The sequence below is a fragment of the Syzygium oleosum genome, unplaced genomic scaffold, assembly GCF_021117445.2.
Source record: "Syzygium oleosum isolate NSW1041296 unplaced genomic scaffold, Sole_v2.1 Sole_v2.46, whole genome shotgun sequence".
Classification (NCBI taxonomy): Eukaryota; Viridiplantae; Streptophyta; class Magnoliopsida; order Myrtales; family Myrtaceae; genus Syzygium; species Syzygium oleosum.
In genome coordinates, this window is record NW_026607530.1 from 229,598 (window position 1) to 246,965 (window position 17,368).

Sequence of the window (17,368 nt, forward strand, 5' to 3'; positions counted from 1 at the left end):
AAAAAAAAGGATAAATAATTTATCTAACTGGACAAACAGTTGGTACCGTGAAATATGTCTATTAATCTTCAGAAAATGAGTTAACCTAATGATAATAACAAACATAAGATCTACGAAATTGAGAGATCATGGATATTGCTTGGACTTAGCCTTTAGTCAGTTGGACCACATATAAGGGGAAAGGTAATTTTGTGTGCCCCTCCCTTTTATTCTTGGCTGACTTCAACTACGGAAATCAAATTTCCGTATATTTGTTTTCGAACTTTCACATACCGAGTAATTCAATTCGGATCATTCATTTAACCGACTCAAACTTGAAACATATTTTGACAGGTACACCACAACTAGGCCCTAGTTTGATATATCTTACATTGATTAAGCAGTCGCGATTTGGAGCCTAGTGAGATATAAAGATGCTGTTCCGGAGACCGAATAAGTAATCTAAGAACCATAGCAAGTCAAAATTAATGGGGGCTTTAAGCCTTAACATAAAATTCATAATGACTAAATACACAGAAAATGATGTCAGTGCGTTCCTCAGTTTAAGAATGTCACAGGGCTCTCGCCTAGCTTTAGAGATTGTATTTATAGGATGAACTCCACTTTTAACCTATAGACATTTATTTTATTGTGCTGTCTCAAGAGATAAATGCTTCGTGGTAGTGGTACTGATAATGTCAAGAAAAAGTTATTATGGATGTATCATGTCCTTTCAATCCCCCATATGCCAAAACCACCTCATTTGGTAAAAAATGGCACAATTGCCCCTAATCATTAAAAGATAAAAATTAATTAAAGCACAACTTTGCATAAATAAATTAAAATGACGGTTATATTTAATTCGTTTTGAATTGTCAAAAAGAAGAACAACAACAAGAAGACTGCAGGAAGTAAATTCACAGCCTCTACCTATCTTTCAGCCAAATAAAATAGTCCCAACACCTAGCCCACCTTCTCGATTTTGATCATTCAAAAAATAAAAAAAAAATAGGTGAAGCAGACTGCAGTGAAAGCACTCAAAGGCAATAATATCATTTTTCTTTTTCTTTTTTCTGAAAATTGGAGGAAATACGAGGAATTACGTTTGTAGCCCGGAAAGAGCTTTATCGGTTCCTTTGTGCCTTACAAAAAAATTGAACCAACTTAGAATTAACACTAAGTCTTTTTTTTTTTTTGATGACCCAGAGAACCCCCGCACGGCCGACAGCCGGGAGGTAAACCCTGGGGGCGACACGTGCTAGCCACCACACACGTGCACCGGTTAAGTCACCATGCGGCACCCGGGATTCGAACACTCAACCTTTTGCGAGAGGAAGAGTGCGCGCTCCAGCAGCGCCACCCAGGCGGGTTCAGCTTAGCTAAAAAATTTATCTCAACGGTCAAGCTCGACGAAGCTCTTCACGGCCATGGCTGAAAGCTTGATGAAGCTTTCACGGCCATGGTGAAGCTCGACGTAGCTCGATTGGCCATGACCACGAGCTTGAAAAACCTTGAAACCCGGAGTGCTTATGGTTGAGCTTGACAAAACTCAAGCAGCTATGGCCCATGGCTAGGAGCTCAAAGAAGCTCGAGTGGACATGGCTGAGGTTGACGAATCTCGAGCAGCCATGGCTGCGAGCTCAACGAAACTCCAATGGCCATGGCCGCCAACTTGAAGAAGCCTAGAAGCTGAAGCGGCAATGGTTGCAAGCTGGACGAAACTCAAGTAGCCATGGCCAAAAGCTTGAAGAAGCCCGAGAGTTGGCAGTTATGGCCGAGCTCCATGAAACTCGAGCGACAAGGTTTTGCCTTTTTACCCCCCTTAAATTCTTATCTTTTTATTTTTTCAATTCTTATCCTTTTTCCTTTTATCCTATTTTTATTTTTATTTTAAATCTTGTTATCCTTCTTTCTTTTAAATTTTCGAGTTTTTTTATGTAGCACTTGGTGGAAGCCATATCGATACCATTTGTCTTAAGAAAGTAATAGAACAAAGGTCATGTCGGCATTTTTCGTTAGTTAAATTGGATGGGTTTAATTGAAAGATTTGATTGCATCAATTTAACAAATTTTAAAATTTAATTGTATTTTTTGAAAGTTTAGGAACTCGATTACACTTTCTAGTGCACTTATTCCTATTTGTAGAATAGATATCCAAAACCTTTTGCACATGGACCGGGAAGATATAAAATCAATGCCTTCTGACTAATAAATCAAGTGATTCAATATAGGAAGCACACAATATAACTGATCACATCTATTGAGTGCATGTCCACACAATAAACTAAATAAATTTCCGCATACACTCCTACAGTCCATCATTATCATTGAACATTCAATTTTCATGAAAAACTTGATTGGTTTTATGTCGCGATGATTGAATCAGCTATGGTGCCTGCCTTCTTCTCTATCATTTTCATGTCCTCAATTGTCAACTAACTTAAAGAATGGTTTGCATACTTTTCCTTGGAAAATTTCTGGGTCATGACAAGCTTTAATGACCGCGTGGGAGGATAAGATGTGTCGCATCTTTGACTTGAAGATGTCCCCGGCAGAAAATTAAGCGTCCTCCATCTGCACTGAACATGTGCGTGGGGACTTGGAACGTGTCGATGTTGGAGGGAAGTGAAAGCTCAAGTGGAAGTTGTTTAAATCTGCCTTAAACAACCCGAATCGGTCTGCTTCTGTTGTGGATTCTTATAACACTAACAAGATATCCGTGCATCATAAGAGCTTAAGACTATGCTTTCTATATTATTCTAAATTATTGACAGTTAATCAATTTTACATTCATTGATACTTCAAGTTAAATATAAGATATATTGAACGTTGATCATTATTGTTTTGATCATGTTATCAAATTAAACGAAGTTGTCTTTTTTTTTCTTCAATGAGTCCAAAAAAATACCAGTTTATGTGATATCTCTTGGCAAAACAACACTTATACTAAAAATTAATAACATAGATTTTTTGTTATTTATCTCTCGTTTTTTAGAAATGATACTTGGGGAACGCATATTTCCTTCATAACTTTGGTGAAATCACTAGTGGCTTATTTTTTGTCGATCTGCTTATAATCATTTTTTTAATCAATTTATAACATTCATCTTATAATTTTCATCTCTCTTTTGGAGAAGTTCTGGGTCAAGTCAACGGCGATAATTACGTGTTCCGTGGAATTGGCCGCAGTAGACTTTGAGTTTGCCGATGGTTTTTTTGGTGCAATTGGCCCAACCGTAATAATCACTCAAAATGGAAAGACTCCGCATGTATAAATGAAGCAGATGACCCTCGCAAGTTTGCACATGGTGAAGCAGAAGAAACAGATAAACGCACAAAACACCATTATAAACATGAAGTATCTTTTATTGGGTATGTGGACTTGGGTGCTGTTGGTATTGATGGGAAGTGGAAGAAGCATGGGGTGCTTGGAAGAAGAGAGAAATGCACTGCTCATGATTAAGGCCGCCTTCACCCACCCAAATGGGTCTTCTCTTCCGTCGTGGCGCGATGGCAATGGTGACTGTTGCGGCTGGGAACGCGTGGAGTGCAATAACACCGTTTCGCGAGTGACTGGATTGTATCTGAACCGGACACGCCCGGACGCATTGGGAAAGCGCTATTGGGAATTGCCTAGGCTGGTTATTGACGCGTCTTTATTCCTTCCCCTGGAGGAACTTCAAGTGTTGAATTTACGTTGGAATTCTCTCTCAGGTGAATATCTCTCTCTCAGCTATTTGTTCCTTTTGTCTTTTTTCAATTATGTCTCTATGTAATCGTTTACTTACCGTTTCTGAATAATGTAAAAATGTCATACGTGGGTGCTCCAAACAACAAAGTGGATTAAGTGAATTAATGACAAACACATGATTGCACAAATGATGCAATTCTTAAAGTAGTAGATTGCACATGTCATAAAATAATTAGGAGACTCATCTCCACAATCAGGATAGGTACGAAGAGCGAAAATAGAATCAGCTCAGTAGGCAATGATTTACCAAATGCCGACTTTTCTGCCATCATAAAGGGTCTGACTTGTTTGCATTTTGCACCCTAAAAAGTTGACTTGAAGGGCACTTGTTTGGAACTGGACTAAAATCTACTTAATACTTTTATTTGTGACTTTCTCTCAAGATTCAATATAAGAAAAAAGAAAATCAACGTCCATCAGATTATGAAAGAACTATATATTATTCTACGTATTAATATTTACATGTTTGGAAATGTTTTGAGCATTTCATGATAATTAAAAGTCAAATTGCGAGAGTGATAAGGTTTGCAAAAAATAAAAAATAAAACAATCAGGAAAAGTAGATTGATAGAGGGGATTAATTTAGAGCGAAGAGAAAGGATCTTAAAGGTAGTGTAGTGTTTGGATAGAGGGAAAGAAAGGGACAGGAAAAGAAAGAGTAGAAGCTATGAGGAGGAATTATGTATAGTCATGTGTCTTTTAAATCCCCCATATAAAGGGATTTGGAGGGACTAAGGGGGACCAATACTTTCATCAAACATCATTTTTCTTTCCCACATATACCTTTGATGCAATTCAAATTGTAAATACATAATTAATTATATATAAGTACAATAAAGTGATAATGCATCTTTATTTTTCTTTTCTCTCTAGATCATTCCTTTTTCTAGTATCCAAACAATAAAATAAGGGTACATTTTCTCAGGTCTACTAGTGTTAGTTAACTACATATGATCGACATTTAAGTTACTTGTTTATTCAATTAGTTTACAAATTCATGTGACATAAACCTTTTTTATGCTCGAATATGTCGAACCAACTGGTTTCTGCTTATAAACCAATTCTCCTCATCATGAGCATATAGTTATTATCGATAAATTTAAGGTAGTTAGACATATGATATCTATAGAGAATTAATTAACTATCGGATATGCATGAGTCGTTTCTTAACCAGATTTAAATGGAACGCTACACCTGAGGAAATTGAAGAGGCTAGATCTATCTGAAAATTATCTACAACGAGTCCCCTCGTTGTACAAGCAAATTTCAATGGAGGCCCAAAATTTGTCTTCCAACCAGCTTGAAGGTACATGTAAAATAGAAGATCATGCCTTGATATATAAAGTTCGATTTTGAGAACCTTTTGTCAATCACAGGTGTGAATCTGGAGACTCTGGATCTTTCTAGTAATGATTTGGTGAATGATGCCCCTGCGGACATTGCGAGGATAACATCTCTTAAGGCCTTAGACATAAGTGATTGTGGACTAAATGCTTCAAAGTTATTGGAAGGTACTTCTCTGAAAATGCTTTCATTTATCACCTTCTTAGGAGAAAATAAGATAAGATTGTCTTGAACATAGAAGGCATGACTGCATTATATTCGACGTCCTTTGGATCATATTTTGGCCGCACATTTTCTTCAAATAACTTAGCGCCAACAACTTGCATCTAAGTAAATGATATCATATAGTTGTTTGTCTTATGCTTGAAGTGGGAAGGATTTAGTTAAATGTCTATGGAAGCCATAAATAAACCCATGTCATGCTCAATGTCTTTATTGTGGGATCATGATGTCGGTGATCCTAAGAATTTTGGTCATTTTCAATTTAATCCCTGATCTTTAAATATTGATGTTTAGGCTCCATGCTTTTACATTTGTGAATCTTTTTTACTAGCCAATCTGAAAAATAGTGTGATAACATAATAGATGTAAGGAGTTATTGCTTAGAAGATAAAAATAGTCAAAATAACAATATACTAGAGGGGTGTTCAAATATTGTGCTGGAATCATAATAAAATTAAATGCAAAAGTTAATCGGGAATCAAAATCCAAAAAATCCTTACAGTTTACATATTAAACCACAGTGATGGTCAAACTTCAGGGATTGCAAGTGTTAATAAATTCAACTAGGCCATGAAAATTATATAAGAAACTGAAAATTCGTATCAGTAAACTAAGATGCATAAAATCAATCAAAGAAAACATTTCTTATAATGGATAAATTAATTAATTTGAAAAATGTTTTTTCCATTAGGATAAACAATGTATAGAATAGAATAAATAATTACAATATTAAAAACTCATTCAGCCTTAAAAAACCTCGGCATCTTTTGCACCAATGTCTATTGCTGCCTCCGCCCACTACGGCACTCATGTCCATCATCACACCACGAAGCTCGGTCGCCATTACCACCGCCAGAAGACCCTGCACGACCTTTGGTGTGAACTACGACGACCTAAGATCTAAAGTGTGTCCTCAATTTTGAGGCCGTGATGCTCAAAACTGAGGTCACGTGTGTCACATCTATGGCCCGGAGGGTGGAATGGACAAGCAGCGAGGTGGCAATGATGGATAGCAAACTGGGACGACAATATGGATGGTGGTGGAGGGCGGCGAGTTGCGGTGGTGAGTTGTGAGTCCAAATGATGTTTGGGGGGCCTCCACTGTTGACTTGGCAGTTGGCGTGCATGTCCGCCAAAAGAACACAGTGATTTCGCCGCACTAAATGAAGGATCCCATTGCATTTTTTTGAAAAGTACATAATTAAACTAGTAAAAAAAATTCAGAAACTATAACGAAAATGGAGCCAAGATTTAGAGGTTGCCCATGCAATTAACCCATAAATTTTAGGAATAATATCAACTTTAGAGTTCATTTCCGATCCAATTCAAAATTTGTCAAACTCCAGAAGTAATTAATTTAATATGAAGAATAATGGAAATGAAGCATCGTGGTGATGCGACTCCACTCCAAAGCTCCGTCTTACCAATTTTTCTGTTTGTATTTTTGGGTATTAGATTGCATGCTCTTTCTATCCTCCATTCTAGGCACAAACCATGAACTTGAGTGTTTTAATCATACAAAGTACAATTTAGTGACGATACTCATAGTTGCAGTGTCCATTTCAACAGGCTTGTGCGGATTGAGGAACCTTGAAGAGTTGGATATCGGTGGTAATGGATTTTGGGGTCTCCCTTCATGCTTCAGCAATATGACCTCACTCCGCGCACTTCATGTTAGTGATAACAATTTGGTGAATGATGCCCTCGTGGACATTGCGAGGATAACATCTCTTAAGGCCTTAGACATAAGTTATTGTGGACTGAATGCTTCAAAGTTATTGGAAGGTACTTCTCTGAAAATGCTTTCATTTATCACCTTCTTAGGAGAAAATAAGATAAGATTGTCTTGAACATAGAAGGCATGACTGCATTATATTCAACGTCCTTTGGATCATATTTTGGCCACACATTTTCTTCAAATAACTTAGCGCCAACAACTTGCATCTAAGTAAATGATATCATATAGCTGTTTGTCTTATGCTCGAAGTGGGAAGGATTTAGTTAAATGTCTATGGAAGCCATAAATAAACCCATGTCATGCTCAATGTCTTTATTGTGGGATCATGATGTCGGTGATCCTAAGAATTTTGGTCATTTTCAATTTAATCCCTGATCTTTAAATATTGATGTTTAGGCTCCATGCTTTTACATTTGTGAATCTTTTTTACTAGCCAATCTGAAAAATAGTGTGATAACATAATAGATGTAAGGAGTTATTGCTTAGAAGATAAAATAGTCAAAATAACAATATACTAGAGGGGTTCAATTATTGTGCTGGAATCATAATAAAATTAAATGCAAAAGTTAATCGGGAATCAAAATCCAAAAAATCCTTACAGTTTATATATTAAACCACAGTGATGGTCAAACTTTAGGGATTGCAAGTGTTAATAAATTCAACTAGGCCATGAAAATTATTTAAGAAATTGAAAATTCGTATCAGTAAACTAAGATGCATAAAATCAATCAAAGAAAGCATTTCTTATAATGGATAAATTAATTAATTTGAAAAATGGTTTTTCCATTAAGATAAACAATGTATAGAATAGAATAAATAATTACAATATTAAAAAACTCATTCGGCCTTAAAAAACCTCGGCATCTTTTGCACCAATGTCTATTGCTGCCTCCACCCACCGCGGCGCTCATGCCCATCATCACACCACGAAGCTTCGTCGCCATTACCACTGCCAGAAGACCCTGCACGACCTTTGGTGTGGTGTGAACTACGACGACCTAAGATCTAAAGCGTGTCCTCAATTTTGAGGCCGTGATGCTCAAAACTGAGGTCACGCGTGTCACATCTATGGCCCGGAGGGTGGAATGGACAAGCAGTGAGGTGGCAGTGATGGACAGCAAACCGGGACGACAATGTGGATGGTGGTGGAGGGCGGCGAGTTGCGGTGGTGAGTTGTGAGTCCAAATGATGTTTGGGGGGCCTCCACTGCTGACTTGGCAGGCATGTCTGCCAAAAGAACACAGTGATCTCGCGCTGCACTAAATGGAGGATCCCATTGCATTGTTTTTGAAAAGTACATAATTAAACTAGTAAAAAAAAATTCAGAAACTATAACGAAATTGGAGCCAAGATTTAGAGGTTGCCCATGCAATTAACCCATAAATTTTAGGAATAATATCAACTTTAGAGTTCATTTCCGATCCAATTCAAAATTTGTCAAACTCCAGAAGTAATTAATTTAATGTGAAGAATAGTGGAATGAAACATCGTGGTGATGCGACTCCACTCCAAAGCTCCGTCTTACCAATTTTCTGTTTGTATTTTTGGATATTAGATTGCACGCTCTTTCTATCCTCCATTCTCGACACAAACCATGACCTTGAGTGTTTTAATCATACAAAGTACAATTTAGTGGCGATACTCATAGTTGCAGTGTCCATTTCAACAGGCTTGTGCAGATTGAGAAACCTTGAAGAGTTGGTTATTGGTGATAATGGATTTTGGGGTCCTCTTCCTTCGTGCTTCAGCAATTTGACCTCACTCCGTGTGCTTGATGTTCAATATAACAATTTTAGCGGGGCCATTCCTTCGCCTCTCCTCTATAATCTCAAGTCACTTGAATATATTGCGTTATCTAAGAATGCATTTGAAGGCTCACTTTCACTTGCTTCCCTGGCTAATAATTACAACCTTGAGGAATTCCACCTCATGGACAACCATAATAGTTTGGTAGTAAATACAGAAGAGCCCACTTGGTTTCCTTCATTTCAACTGAAGGCGTTTAGTTTATCAAACTGTGTGCTCAACAAAGACGCAAGTGGCGTAATTCCCAGCTTTCTGAAAAAACAGTACAACTTGAGCAGTGTTCAACTCAGCCACAATGGAATGACAGGAAATTTCCCAAGTTGGCTATTGGACAACAATGTAAATCTAGAACAGTTGGTACTCAGAGGCAACAATTTGTCAGGTTCATTTTATCTGCCTTCCAATTTGAATCTTGTCAGCTTATTTATTTTCGATGTGTCTGCTAATTTTATTGAAGGAGAGCTTCCATCTCATATTGGTTCTATCCTCCCGATCACGGGCTATTTGAATCTGTCAAACAACAATTTGAAAGGTGGAATCCCTTCCTCAATGAGCAATATGCACCTGTTGTCCACATTGGACTTGTCGAATAATGGCTTCACGGGAGAAATACCAGAGACATTGGCTAAAAATTGTTCGCGACTTTTCTTATTGAACCTGTCAGGCAACAATTTGCAAGGCCAAATGCTACCGAGGTATTCTAACTTGACAAGCTTGGAATTTTTGTATTTGGACAACAATCGTTTTACAGGGGACATATCGCCGGGTATATTAAATATCTCCTCCTTGCAAGTTTTAGATGTAAGTAATAATTCCCTATCTGGAACACTTCCCAATTGGATTGGAGATATTCAATACTTGAGCACGCTTGTACTGTCAAGTAATTTATTGGGAGGTCCTTTACCGTTGAGCTTATGCAACTTACGGTATCTCAATCTTTTAGACCTTTCAAGTAACAACCTTGGGCCGAATATACCCCCTTGTGTCAATGTTGTAGTTATGAGGTTCTTGCATTTAGCAAATGACACGCTTGCTGGGCATTTTCCTAAGTTTCTTGTAGGAGCTTCATCGATTGTCACGTTGGATCTGAGAGATAATGTATTGTCAGGTGAGGTCCCTAGCTGGATCGGTTCACTTCGGAACTTGAAGTTTCTTCTACTACGAGGAAACAATTTTGAAGGTTCAATCCCTCTGGATCTATGTCTGTTGAAAAATATGAGCATAGTGGATCTTTCCAATAATAATCTTTCTGGAACAATTCCTTCTTGTTTGAAAGATTTGACATTTGGAAACGCTGGGGTATCTACGGAGGCATTTGCTACCTCGTTCCTTCCTATGTATTACGGGGGCATATATGCTTATACAGAGAGATTCGAAGAAGTACACTTCAAGACAAAGAGTAGGTTGGAATCTTACAAGGGCAACATTCTAAAACTCATGTCGGGAATGGATCTCTCGCAGAATAATTTGACTGGCTTTATTCCTCCAAAGGTCGGCTACTTAAGTGAACTTCGAGCATTGAACTTGTCACACAATCATTTGAAGGGAACGGTCCCGGAAACATTTTTCAAGTTAACGAACATAGAGAGCTTGGACCTGTCCTTCAACAACTTAACCGGTCCCATCCCTCCACAACTAATAGAGCTTTACATGCTGTCAGATTTTAGTGTGGCTCACAACAACTTGTCAGGTAAGATACCAGATCGAAAAAATCAATTTGGAACTTTTGGTGAAGCAAGTTATGAAGGTAACCCTCTTCTTTGTGGAGCACCATTAACCAGCTGTGATGACTCCGATCAGGAACAGGGGACACAACCACCTTGTAATCATACCAGGGAGGATGACTCTTATAGAGAAGCCTTCTTGTGGAGTTTTGCAGGATCATATGTGGTGGCGTTCCTTGGGGTAGTTCTTTTTCTTTGCCTAAACTCGTACTATCAGTGCGTGCTGTTCGAGCTTGTTCGTAAGATTATCCCATCGTTTCCCCATTAGATATTGTTCTTCTAATTATTGTGATTGAAAAATATGATGAAACAGTGGAGAACCTTTATTTAATAGGATTGTAAGCATTTGAGTCTTTATTATGGATTGGGAACGCTTGGCTCCTAGGGTGTTCATATTGTATTCCTTGTCCTGCTAATTTGAATACTAGGAGAATTGATTTGGTTGTCAATTGAGAGAGGATAGTTCACTTCACAACCAAAATGAATCCAACATTAACAAATTCCTGTACACGTTACCCAAGATGTGAAATATCTGATGGTTGCAACCAGCAACATCGAACCAACTGGGTTTTAGCGTATCAAGACAAGATCCTACTAACATAAAGGATTGGGCGCGGGGAATTGCTCCTATTTGACGACAAAGGCATGCATTGTAGGACCACTGTTATGCAGCTCGGGCCCACCTTTATGGTCACTGCTTGATGAAGATTTATAGCAAGAGAACGAAGCTTATCCAATACTTAATGCAAAATTGCTTAGAGGATAAGTTCGACTCTACTGGCAGAAATTTAAGAGCGACTGTCTTCTACATATGTATCAGGATCAATGATTGTGCCAGCATTTCTTTTCCCATCACCTTGATGTCGTGTTCAAACTAAACCAACATAGAATATTAGTCAAGGGTCAACCTAGTCACACCTTTTATCCAAAAGAAATATGGGTCAAGCTCAATTAATAGCCATCTTAAAAAAAACAGAGAACATAATGCTGAGCTACAAATATAACGGATACTGAATCAGGCAATGACGCAATGCAACAGTTCAACAAAAAAACATGAGGTGCTCTTTGCTAGTGCTGTGCATGTGGAGTTCGGTGGTGTTGAGATTGGTTATTGCAAAATAAGGTGAATCTCGTCGAGTTAAAACTCACTGGAAACAACTTGCCGGGTGTTTTTCATTGGCCATCTTAGTCAAATCTTGTGAATATGTGTTGGTTTAATGCATTTGCCAATAGCATCGAAGGAGCGCTTCCATCTTAGATTGATTCCATCCTTTTGAATTTGCAGTACCTAAACCTGTCAAGGGACTCGATAGGAGTTAGAATCTATCCATCTGTAGGCGATATGAAATTGTTGTCGACATTAGATCTGTCAAATAACAGCTTCCCGAGGGAGATGCCAGAGCCACTGGCCATAGGTTGTGTCACACTATCTATACTAAAATGGTTAGGCGAGAAGTTGCGTGGCCGAATGCTACCAATAACTACTAACTTTATAAGGTTGAAATATTTGTATCTGGACGACAATCAATTCATTGGGATATATCACTTGGCATTTGGGATAGCTCAGACTCAAGGATTTTGGATTTAAGCGATAATTTCTTGTCCAGACCAATACCAAACTAGATTGGAGATATTCAACTTTTGGAATTTCTAACGTTGTCGGAAACTTATGGGTGGTCTTTTATTATTGAGCTTTTGCAAATTGAATCCTCTCGTTTTTTATACCTTTGGACTAACAAATTTCGGTCCAAATATACCCTACCGTGCCAATATTACATTTATGAGGTTCTTGCATCTACAAAGAGTTGAGCTCACTAGGCTTTTTCCTTAGTTTCTTCCTAGAGCTCCGTCCATCGTCTCTACGAAAAATGCATTGACAGGTGAGATGCTCAACTGGATCTGTTTCTTCTACTGAAAGGAAACCACTTTTAAGGTTCAATTCCTCTAGCTCTTTGTCAGTTGACCAAGATGAGCATATTGGATCTCTCTTATATAGGCCTTTCTAGAGAAGTTCCTTCTTGTTTTTAAGATTTTCAATTTGGAAATGGTGGGGTATCTAATAGCACATTCGATACTTTGAGTGAAACCGCTGAGTATGGCAGCGCTACTAGTACGAGGGAAAACTTGGCTTATAATTTTTTTATGATGGTAGCGGTACAGATGCTTTTTCGGATGAACTAGGAGAAAGCGACCTTCGTGTCAGAGAGTAGATTGAAATATTAAAAGTGCAACTTTCTAGAATATCTGCCTGGAATGGATCTCTTGCACAATAATTTGATGGGCTTTATTCCTCTAAAATCGATTATTTGAACGAAATATATGTCTTAAATCTGTCGCATAATCATTCGACGAGATCAATTCTAGAAAAATTCTCCAATTGAAGGAATATAGAGAGCTTGGACCTTTCTTTCAACAAGTTAACTGATCTGATTCCTCCGCAAGTGAGAGAGCTATGCGCACTTTCACTTTTTAGCTTTGCTCACAACAACTTGTTAGGCAAGACAACAGACAGAAAAAAATCAAATCAACTTTCGATCAAGCAATTTATGAAAGTAACCCTCTTCTCTGTGGACCACCGTTAATAAGTTATAAAAGCTCAAATGACAGTCCGTGGGTGGACTCTGTCAACTGTTGACATAGGCAAAGATGATGAGTCCTGAAAAGAAACCTTCTTATGGAGTTTCGCCGGATCATACGTGGTGGCATTTGGTGGGGTCGTTATTTTTCTCTACTTCAACTCCTATCTCAACGTGTTAAATTTTGTTTGTAAGGATATCCGATTGTTTCCTTAGCAGAGCTCGTGCTTGCAAGCATTTGAACATCTCGAGTCTCCACTATGCATGTTGAACCCTTGGATCTGTCATGTTGTCTGTCTTTTCTTTTAAATTTGGATGTGAAGTATCACCAGATTTTCTTTTGGTTGTGAACTGAAGGAAAGATCACTGTGGTCACAGATACAATAACCATGAAGAATAATAATTCATAGCTATGGCTGTGACTTGTCATCACAGATTGACGAGTGCTTTTCTGATTTTCCTTGAGAATCTCTAAGGTACGCTAGTATATCTAACCGCCTTCTTTTTCATGACTCTTAACACTACCATTGAAGTGGCTGATTTTTCCGAAGCCAGATCGGCCGTCAACTGACTTTGCCAATACTTATCTGATTCTTCTTCGAGAGTAAGCAGCATTACTGCCAGAATGAAGCTTCGCTGAAGGTGGATATTACATCGTCTGAGAGTCTTTTTTTCCTTCCTAACAACGCCTCCTTCTCGGACTTCCAAATTTTTCATATCTCGCGCTTCTTTCAACAAACTTTTTTAATGGCAGAACTTTGATGGATGCAGAGATTGCAAATGGGCTAAAGCAAGTTCCACGTCTGCAATTTCTATTTGCATACATCTGTTGCTTCTTCCCGAAGCCTATTAGGTAGACTCTTAGTAGTTCTATATGTTGTATCGGGTCATAATTTATCTTCTTAAAATTCACCACACAGAGAATTCACCATCCTCCTGCGCTAGCTTTTTTCTGTCGTACAGAGGACGATATAGCGCTTAAAAAACTTTTCTCATGGTGGTGGTGGTAGCATTCTTTAGCCAAAAAAAAAAACGTAATAGTGGTCTAACCAAAATTATAGAGCAACTACTCACAAACAGCTCAGAATAAGATGAAAGCAAAAATGGTTATCACCCGAATATGATCACATTGTAAATCAAATCATCCATGGAAAATGAGAAAAATATAACAAATACAATGAGCATTCCACTTCTTTATAAATGGAGGCATCTCCTCTGTCATGGAACGCCATCTCTCCTTGAGGCTTTTTGATTTGGGGTGTACACGCACTAACATAATAACATGAAACTCCATCAAATCGTTTGCACTCGGTTCAATCGAAATGAATCGAGTTTTGACTAATTTTTGTACTGTTACACAGTTCTGTAGCACCCAATTCTATCTCACCACTGTAAGAGCAACAGAGTAGCGCCATAATGAGCCAAGGCACCCATGATCACAAAAACGTGAAATATCTTATGGCTGTGACCAGCAAGGTCGAACGAACCCGGTTTTAGTCTCTCAGGAATCCTGCTGACATAAAACAAAGTACCTGTAATGTAAGACAGTGCCATGGCCAACTCATAAGCAAGCGTGATCGGGCGTTGGGGACTGCTGCAATTCACAATACAGGCATGAATCGCAGGAGCGATGCCCAAAAACCCCATGGAGAGCATCGCCCGAAATGCTTGGAATTTCCGAGAAGAAAGAGAAGGGGCAAGCAGTGTCACGACAGTGAACATCCCCATTGCTGTTATTCCGCTAAGGTAGATCAGTTGCCAATGGGCTCGCACTGGAAAATATAGTAGATTGGGGGGCAGAGAGAGGTGATGATCATGACCGTGATGCCGACGTAGTCCATCCGCAGCAGCTGGATGTTCAAGCAGTGTGAGTGGCATGAGAAAAGGTGGCAAATGCTGCTTGAGAGGAGGCAGAACATGGATCCGCCTAAGAAGACAAAGAACGGCCACTGTGTTGCGGCTGGTTAGAGTGAAGCAATCTTCAAATCTTCTTCTGTTATCTGATTCAAGTTCACCAAAGAATTTGTACCCTGAAAACTATATTGTGTTAGATACATCTGTAGACTTCTAAAGAGATTATTCTTTTCGTAAGTCGAATGAAACATCGTTGGCGCGCCACTCACCAAAAGCAATTCCTTTGAGTAAGAGATATTATTTCCTGCACTAGTAGAGTTTGACCTGCACAAGTGGGTTTGCATATCAAGCCATTACATAATCTATGGTATACTAGTCGGAGTCCAATCTTTAGATCATAATATATAGAAAATGGTTCGATCCTGTCTGCCGAAGGGAGAGAATAGGCCAAAACGGTGAAAGTGAATGGGCAGAGCACTAACTGAATAACTATCAAGCCTGCCTAAGCTGATACTTTCAAATTCAATTTGACAACCAGTGTACTACTCTTCACTATAAAAGCTATTTACCATTATGATTTCGTTCAGAAAATCTTATCAGCAATCAACATTCAGAGCATTCTGCAATAGTTTATTGCAAGGTCCACCGTGTGTGAACTTTTTCTAGACACACACAGTGCTACTTGCGTGGAAAATGATTATCCATTGATGGTTTGACTGAATGCATGTTGTATTACCAAGAACAGAGAGAGATTTTCCGATGGGTTCGATCTTTTATTTCTTTCTGAAAAGAACAGAAATTTCTATTAATACTTTGATCCATCATGATAAGTAATCGCTGATGACCCTTGTTATCCATCTTAATTTTGCACTTGCTATTTGAGCAAGACTGTCTTGACTGTCAGGCTACTACTCCTGAAATTTAAGCAGCAATGAAAATGACGAGCACGACCCTTGCATATTCCTATGAAACAAAATTTCTGAGTTTAAATTTTATTTTATGTGCCTGCCCTTAATGTCACAAACACGAGTTATTCCTCTGTGGCACCTGCGATTTCGATACAGCACCACAAGAAAATGAAGGTTTTAAATGGCAATTTTGGTTGCCGGTTGCCGGTTGCAAGAAGGGTTGGCTAATGAACATGGCCGATTGCTCAGTATGGTAACAAGCCATGAATACCACAATACTACATTGACTTGTACGTACTAAAAGCGCCGTTCTGCTAATAAAGCAGGTAGAAAAATCTAAGCATTGTGACTTGAAATTCGACGATTTTAAGCTGGTTATGGAGGATTTGATCAAAACAGGGTAATTCAAACATCTTCACCAAATGAGCAATTTAGCAAGCTCTCCAGTGAGTTACAACTTGCACCTACGAGCCTCATCTTAGATTACACTTCAGACAGTAAAAACGAGCTATGATAGTCAACACAGATCGAGCTACTACTGACAAATTCCTCACTAGAAATTATGGGTTCCATCCGATATCGTCGAGTTGGGACGAGTTGCTAAATGCAAACATCGATAGATCAGAACTCACTAAAATGTGCATGCTAGTATAGGACTGAATGATACAAAACACACCTTGGGAATAGGCCGAGAAGATCAGCAACCTGAGGCACGTCCACAAAATTGGCCACCGTCAATCCCAGAAACACCAGAAACCCAATCAAATACCTGCTCCCCCATCACACAGAGGACGCAAAAGAGATCACCACAAATCACAAAGAAAAAAAAAAGAGATAAAAATGAACCGAAGAAGAAAATATGAGCAAAGATGGCCTCGCATGAAAAAAAAACAAATCGAACTAAAAACACATCATCAGTCATCCTCACGTCCAAACGTTGGGCGTCTCGTTGTGCCAGCGGAACAAGCTGAGGGCGGCCTCAAGGAGGGGCCGGTTGGCGCAGTAGTGGCGGAGGATGAACTCATTGTCCTTTGTGTACTCCAGCAGCTCCCGGAACGACACCAGAGCGTACCGTGATGCCGACGTAGTCCATCCGCAGCAGCAGGTGGACGTTCAAGCAGTGGGAGCGGCATGAGAAGTAGAATCGTCGGTGAAAATGGATGGCCCATTGTCTCCCCCATATTGCCATCACTCCTTTTCCCCTTCTCCATCTCCTCCTCCTCCTCTTTCGCTGGTGGTCTCGCTGTGGCTTTGTCCTTTTTTATGGAGAACTCAAGAGGAGGCCTTGGTTTTATTGATAGGCCGAACGGAGAAGACGATGACGAAATCGTTAAGGCCTTTATTTTCTAAGTTCAAGATTTAGTTTTATTTTGCGAAAAAGGTTTTTATTAGCGAGTTATATTGGGTATTTGTTAAGAAATCAAATAACAGAAATTTAAAAATTTTCAACGCTATGCATGTTATGT

The 17,368-nt window shown here is 38.9% G+C and overlaps 2 protein-coding genes and 1 pseudogene across 2 annotated transcripts; 2 read left to right on the top strand and 1 right to left on the bottom strand.

Annotated features, from left to right (window-relative positions):
- The first annotated feature begins 3,251 nt into the window (after positions 1–3,251).
- LOC130136554 (receptor-like protein 9a) lies at positions 3,252–5,618 on the top strand. The gene is made up of 3 exons (XM_056306577.1): positions 3,252–3,693; positions 4,905–5,036; positions 5,107–5,618. The coding sequence occupies exons 1-3, from the start codon at positions 3,255–3,257 to the stop codon at positions 5,304–5,306; spliced, it is 771 nt and encodes a 256-aa protein (XP_056162552.1). The 5' UTR covers positions 3,252–3,254; the 3' UTR covers positions 5,307–5,618.
- A 641-nt stretch (positions 5,619–6,259) lies between these two features.
- LOC115668132 (receptor-like protein 13) lies at positions 6,260–10,832 on the top strand. The gene is made up of 3 exons (XM_056306594.1): positions 6,260–6,359; positions 6,866–7,081; positions 8,704–10,832. The coding sequence occupies exons 1-3, from the start codon at positions 6,260–6,262 to the stop codon at positions 10,830–10,832; spliced, it is 2,445 nt and encodes an 814-aa protein (XP_056162569.1).
- Positions 10,833–14,247: 3,415 nt separating this feature from the next.
- On the bottom strand, positions 14,248–16,976 carry LOC115663142 (heptahelical transmembrane protein ADIPOR1-like; annotated as a pseudogene).
- Between the last annotated feature and the right edge of the window lie 392 nt (positions 16,977–17,368).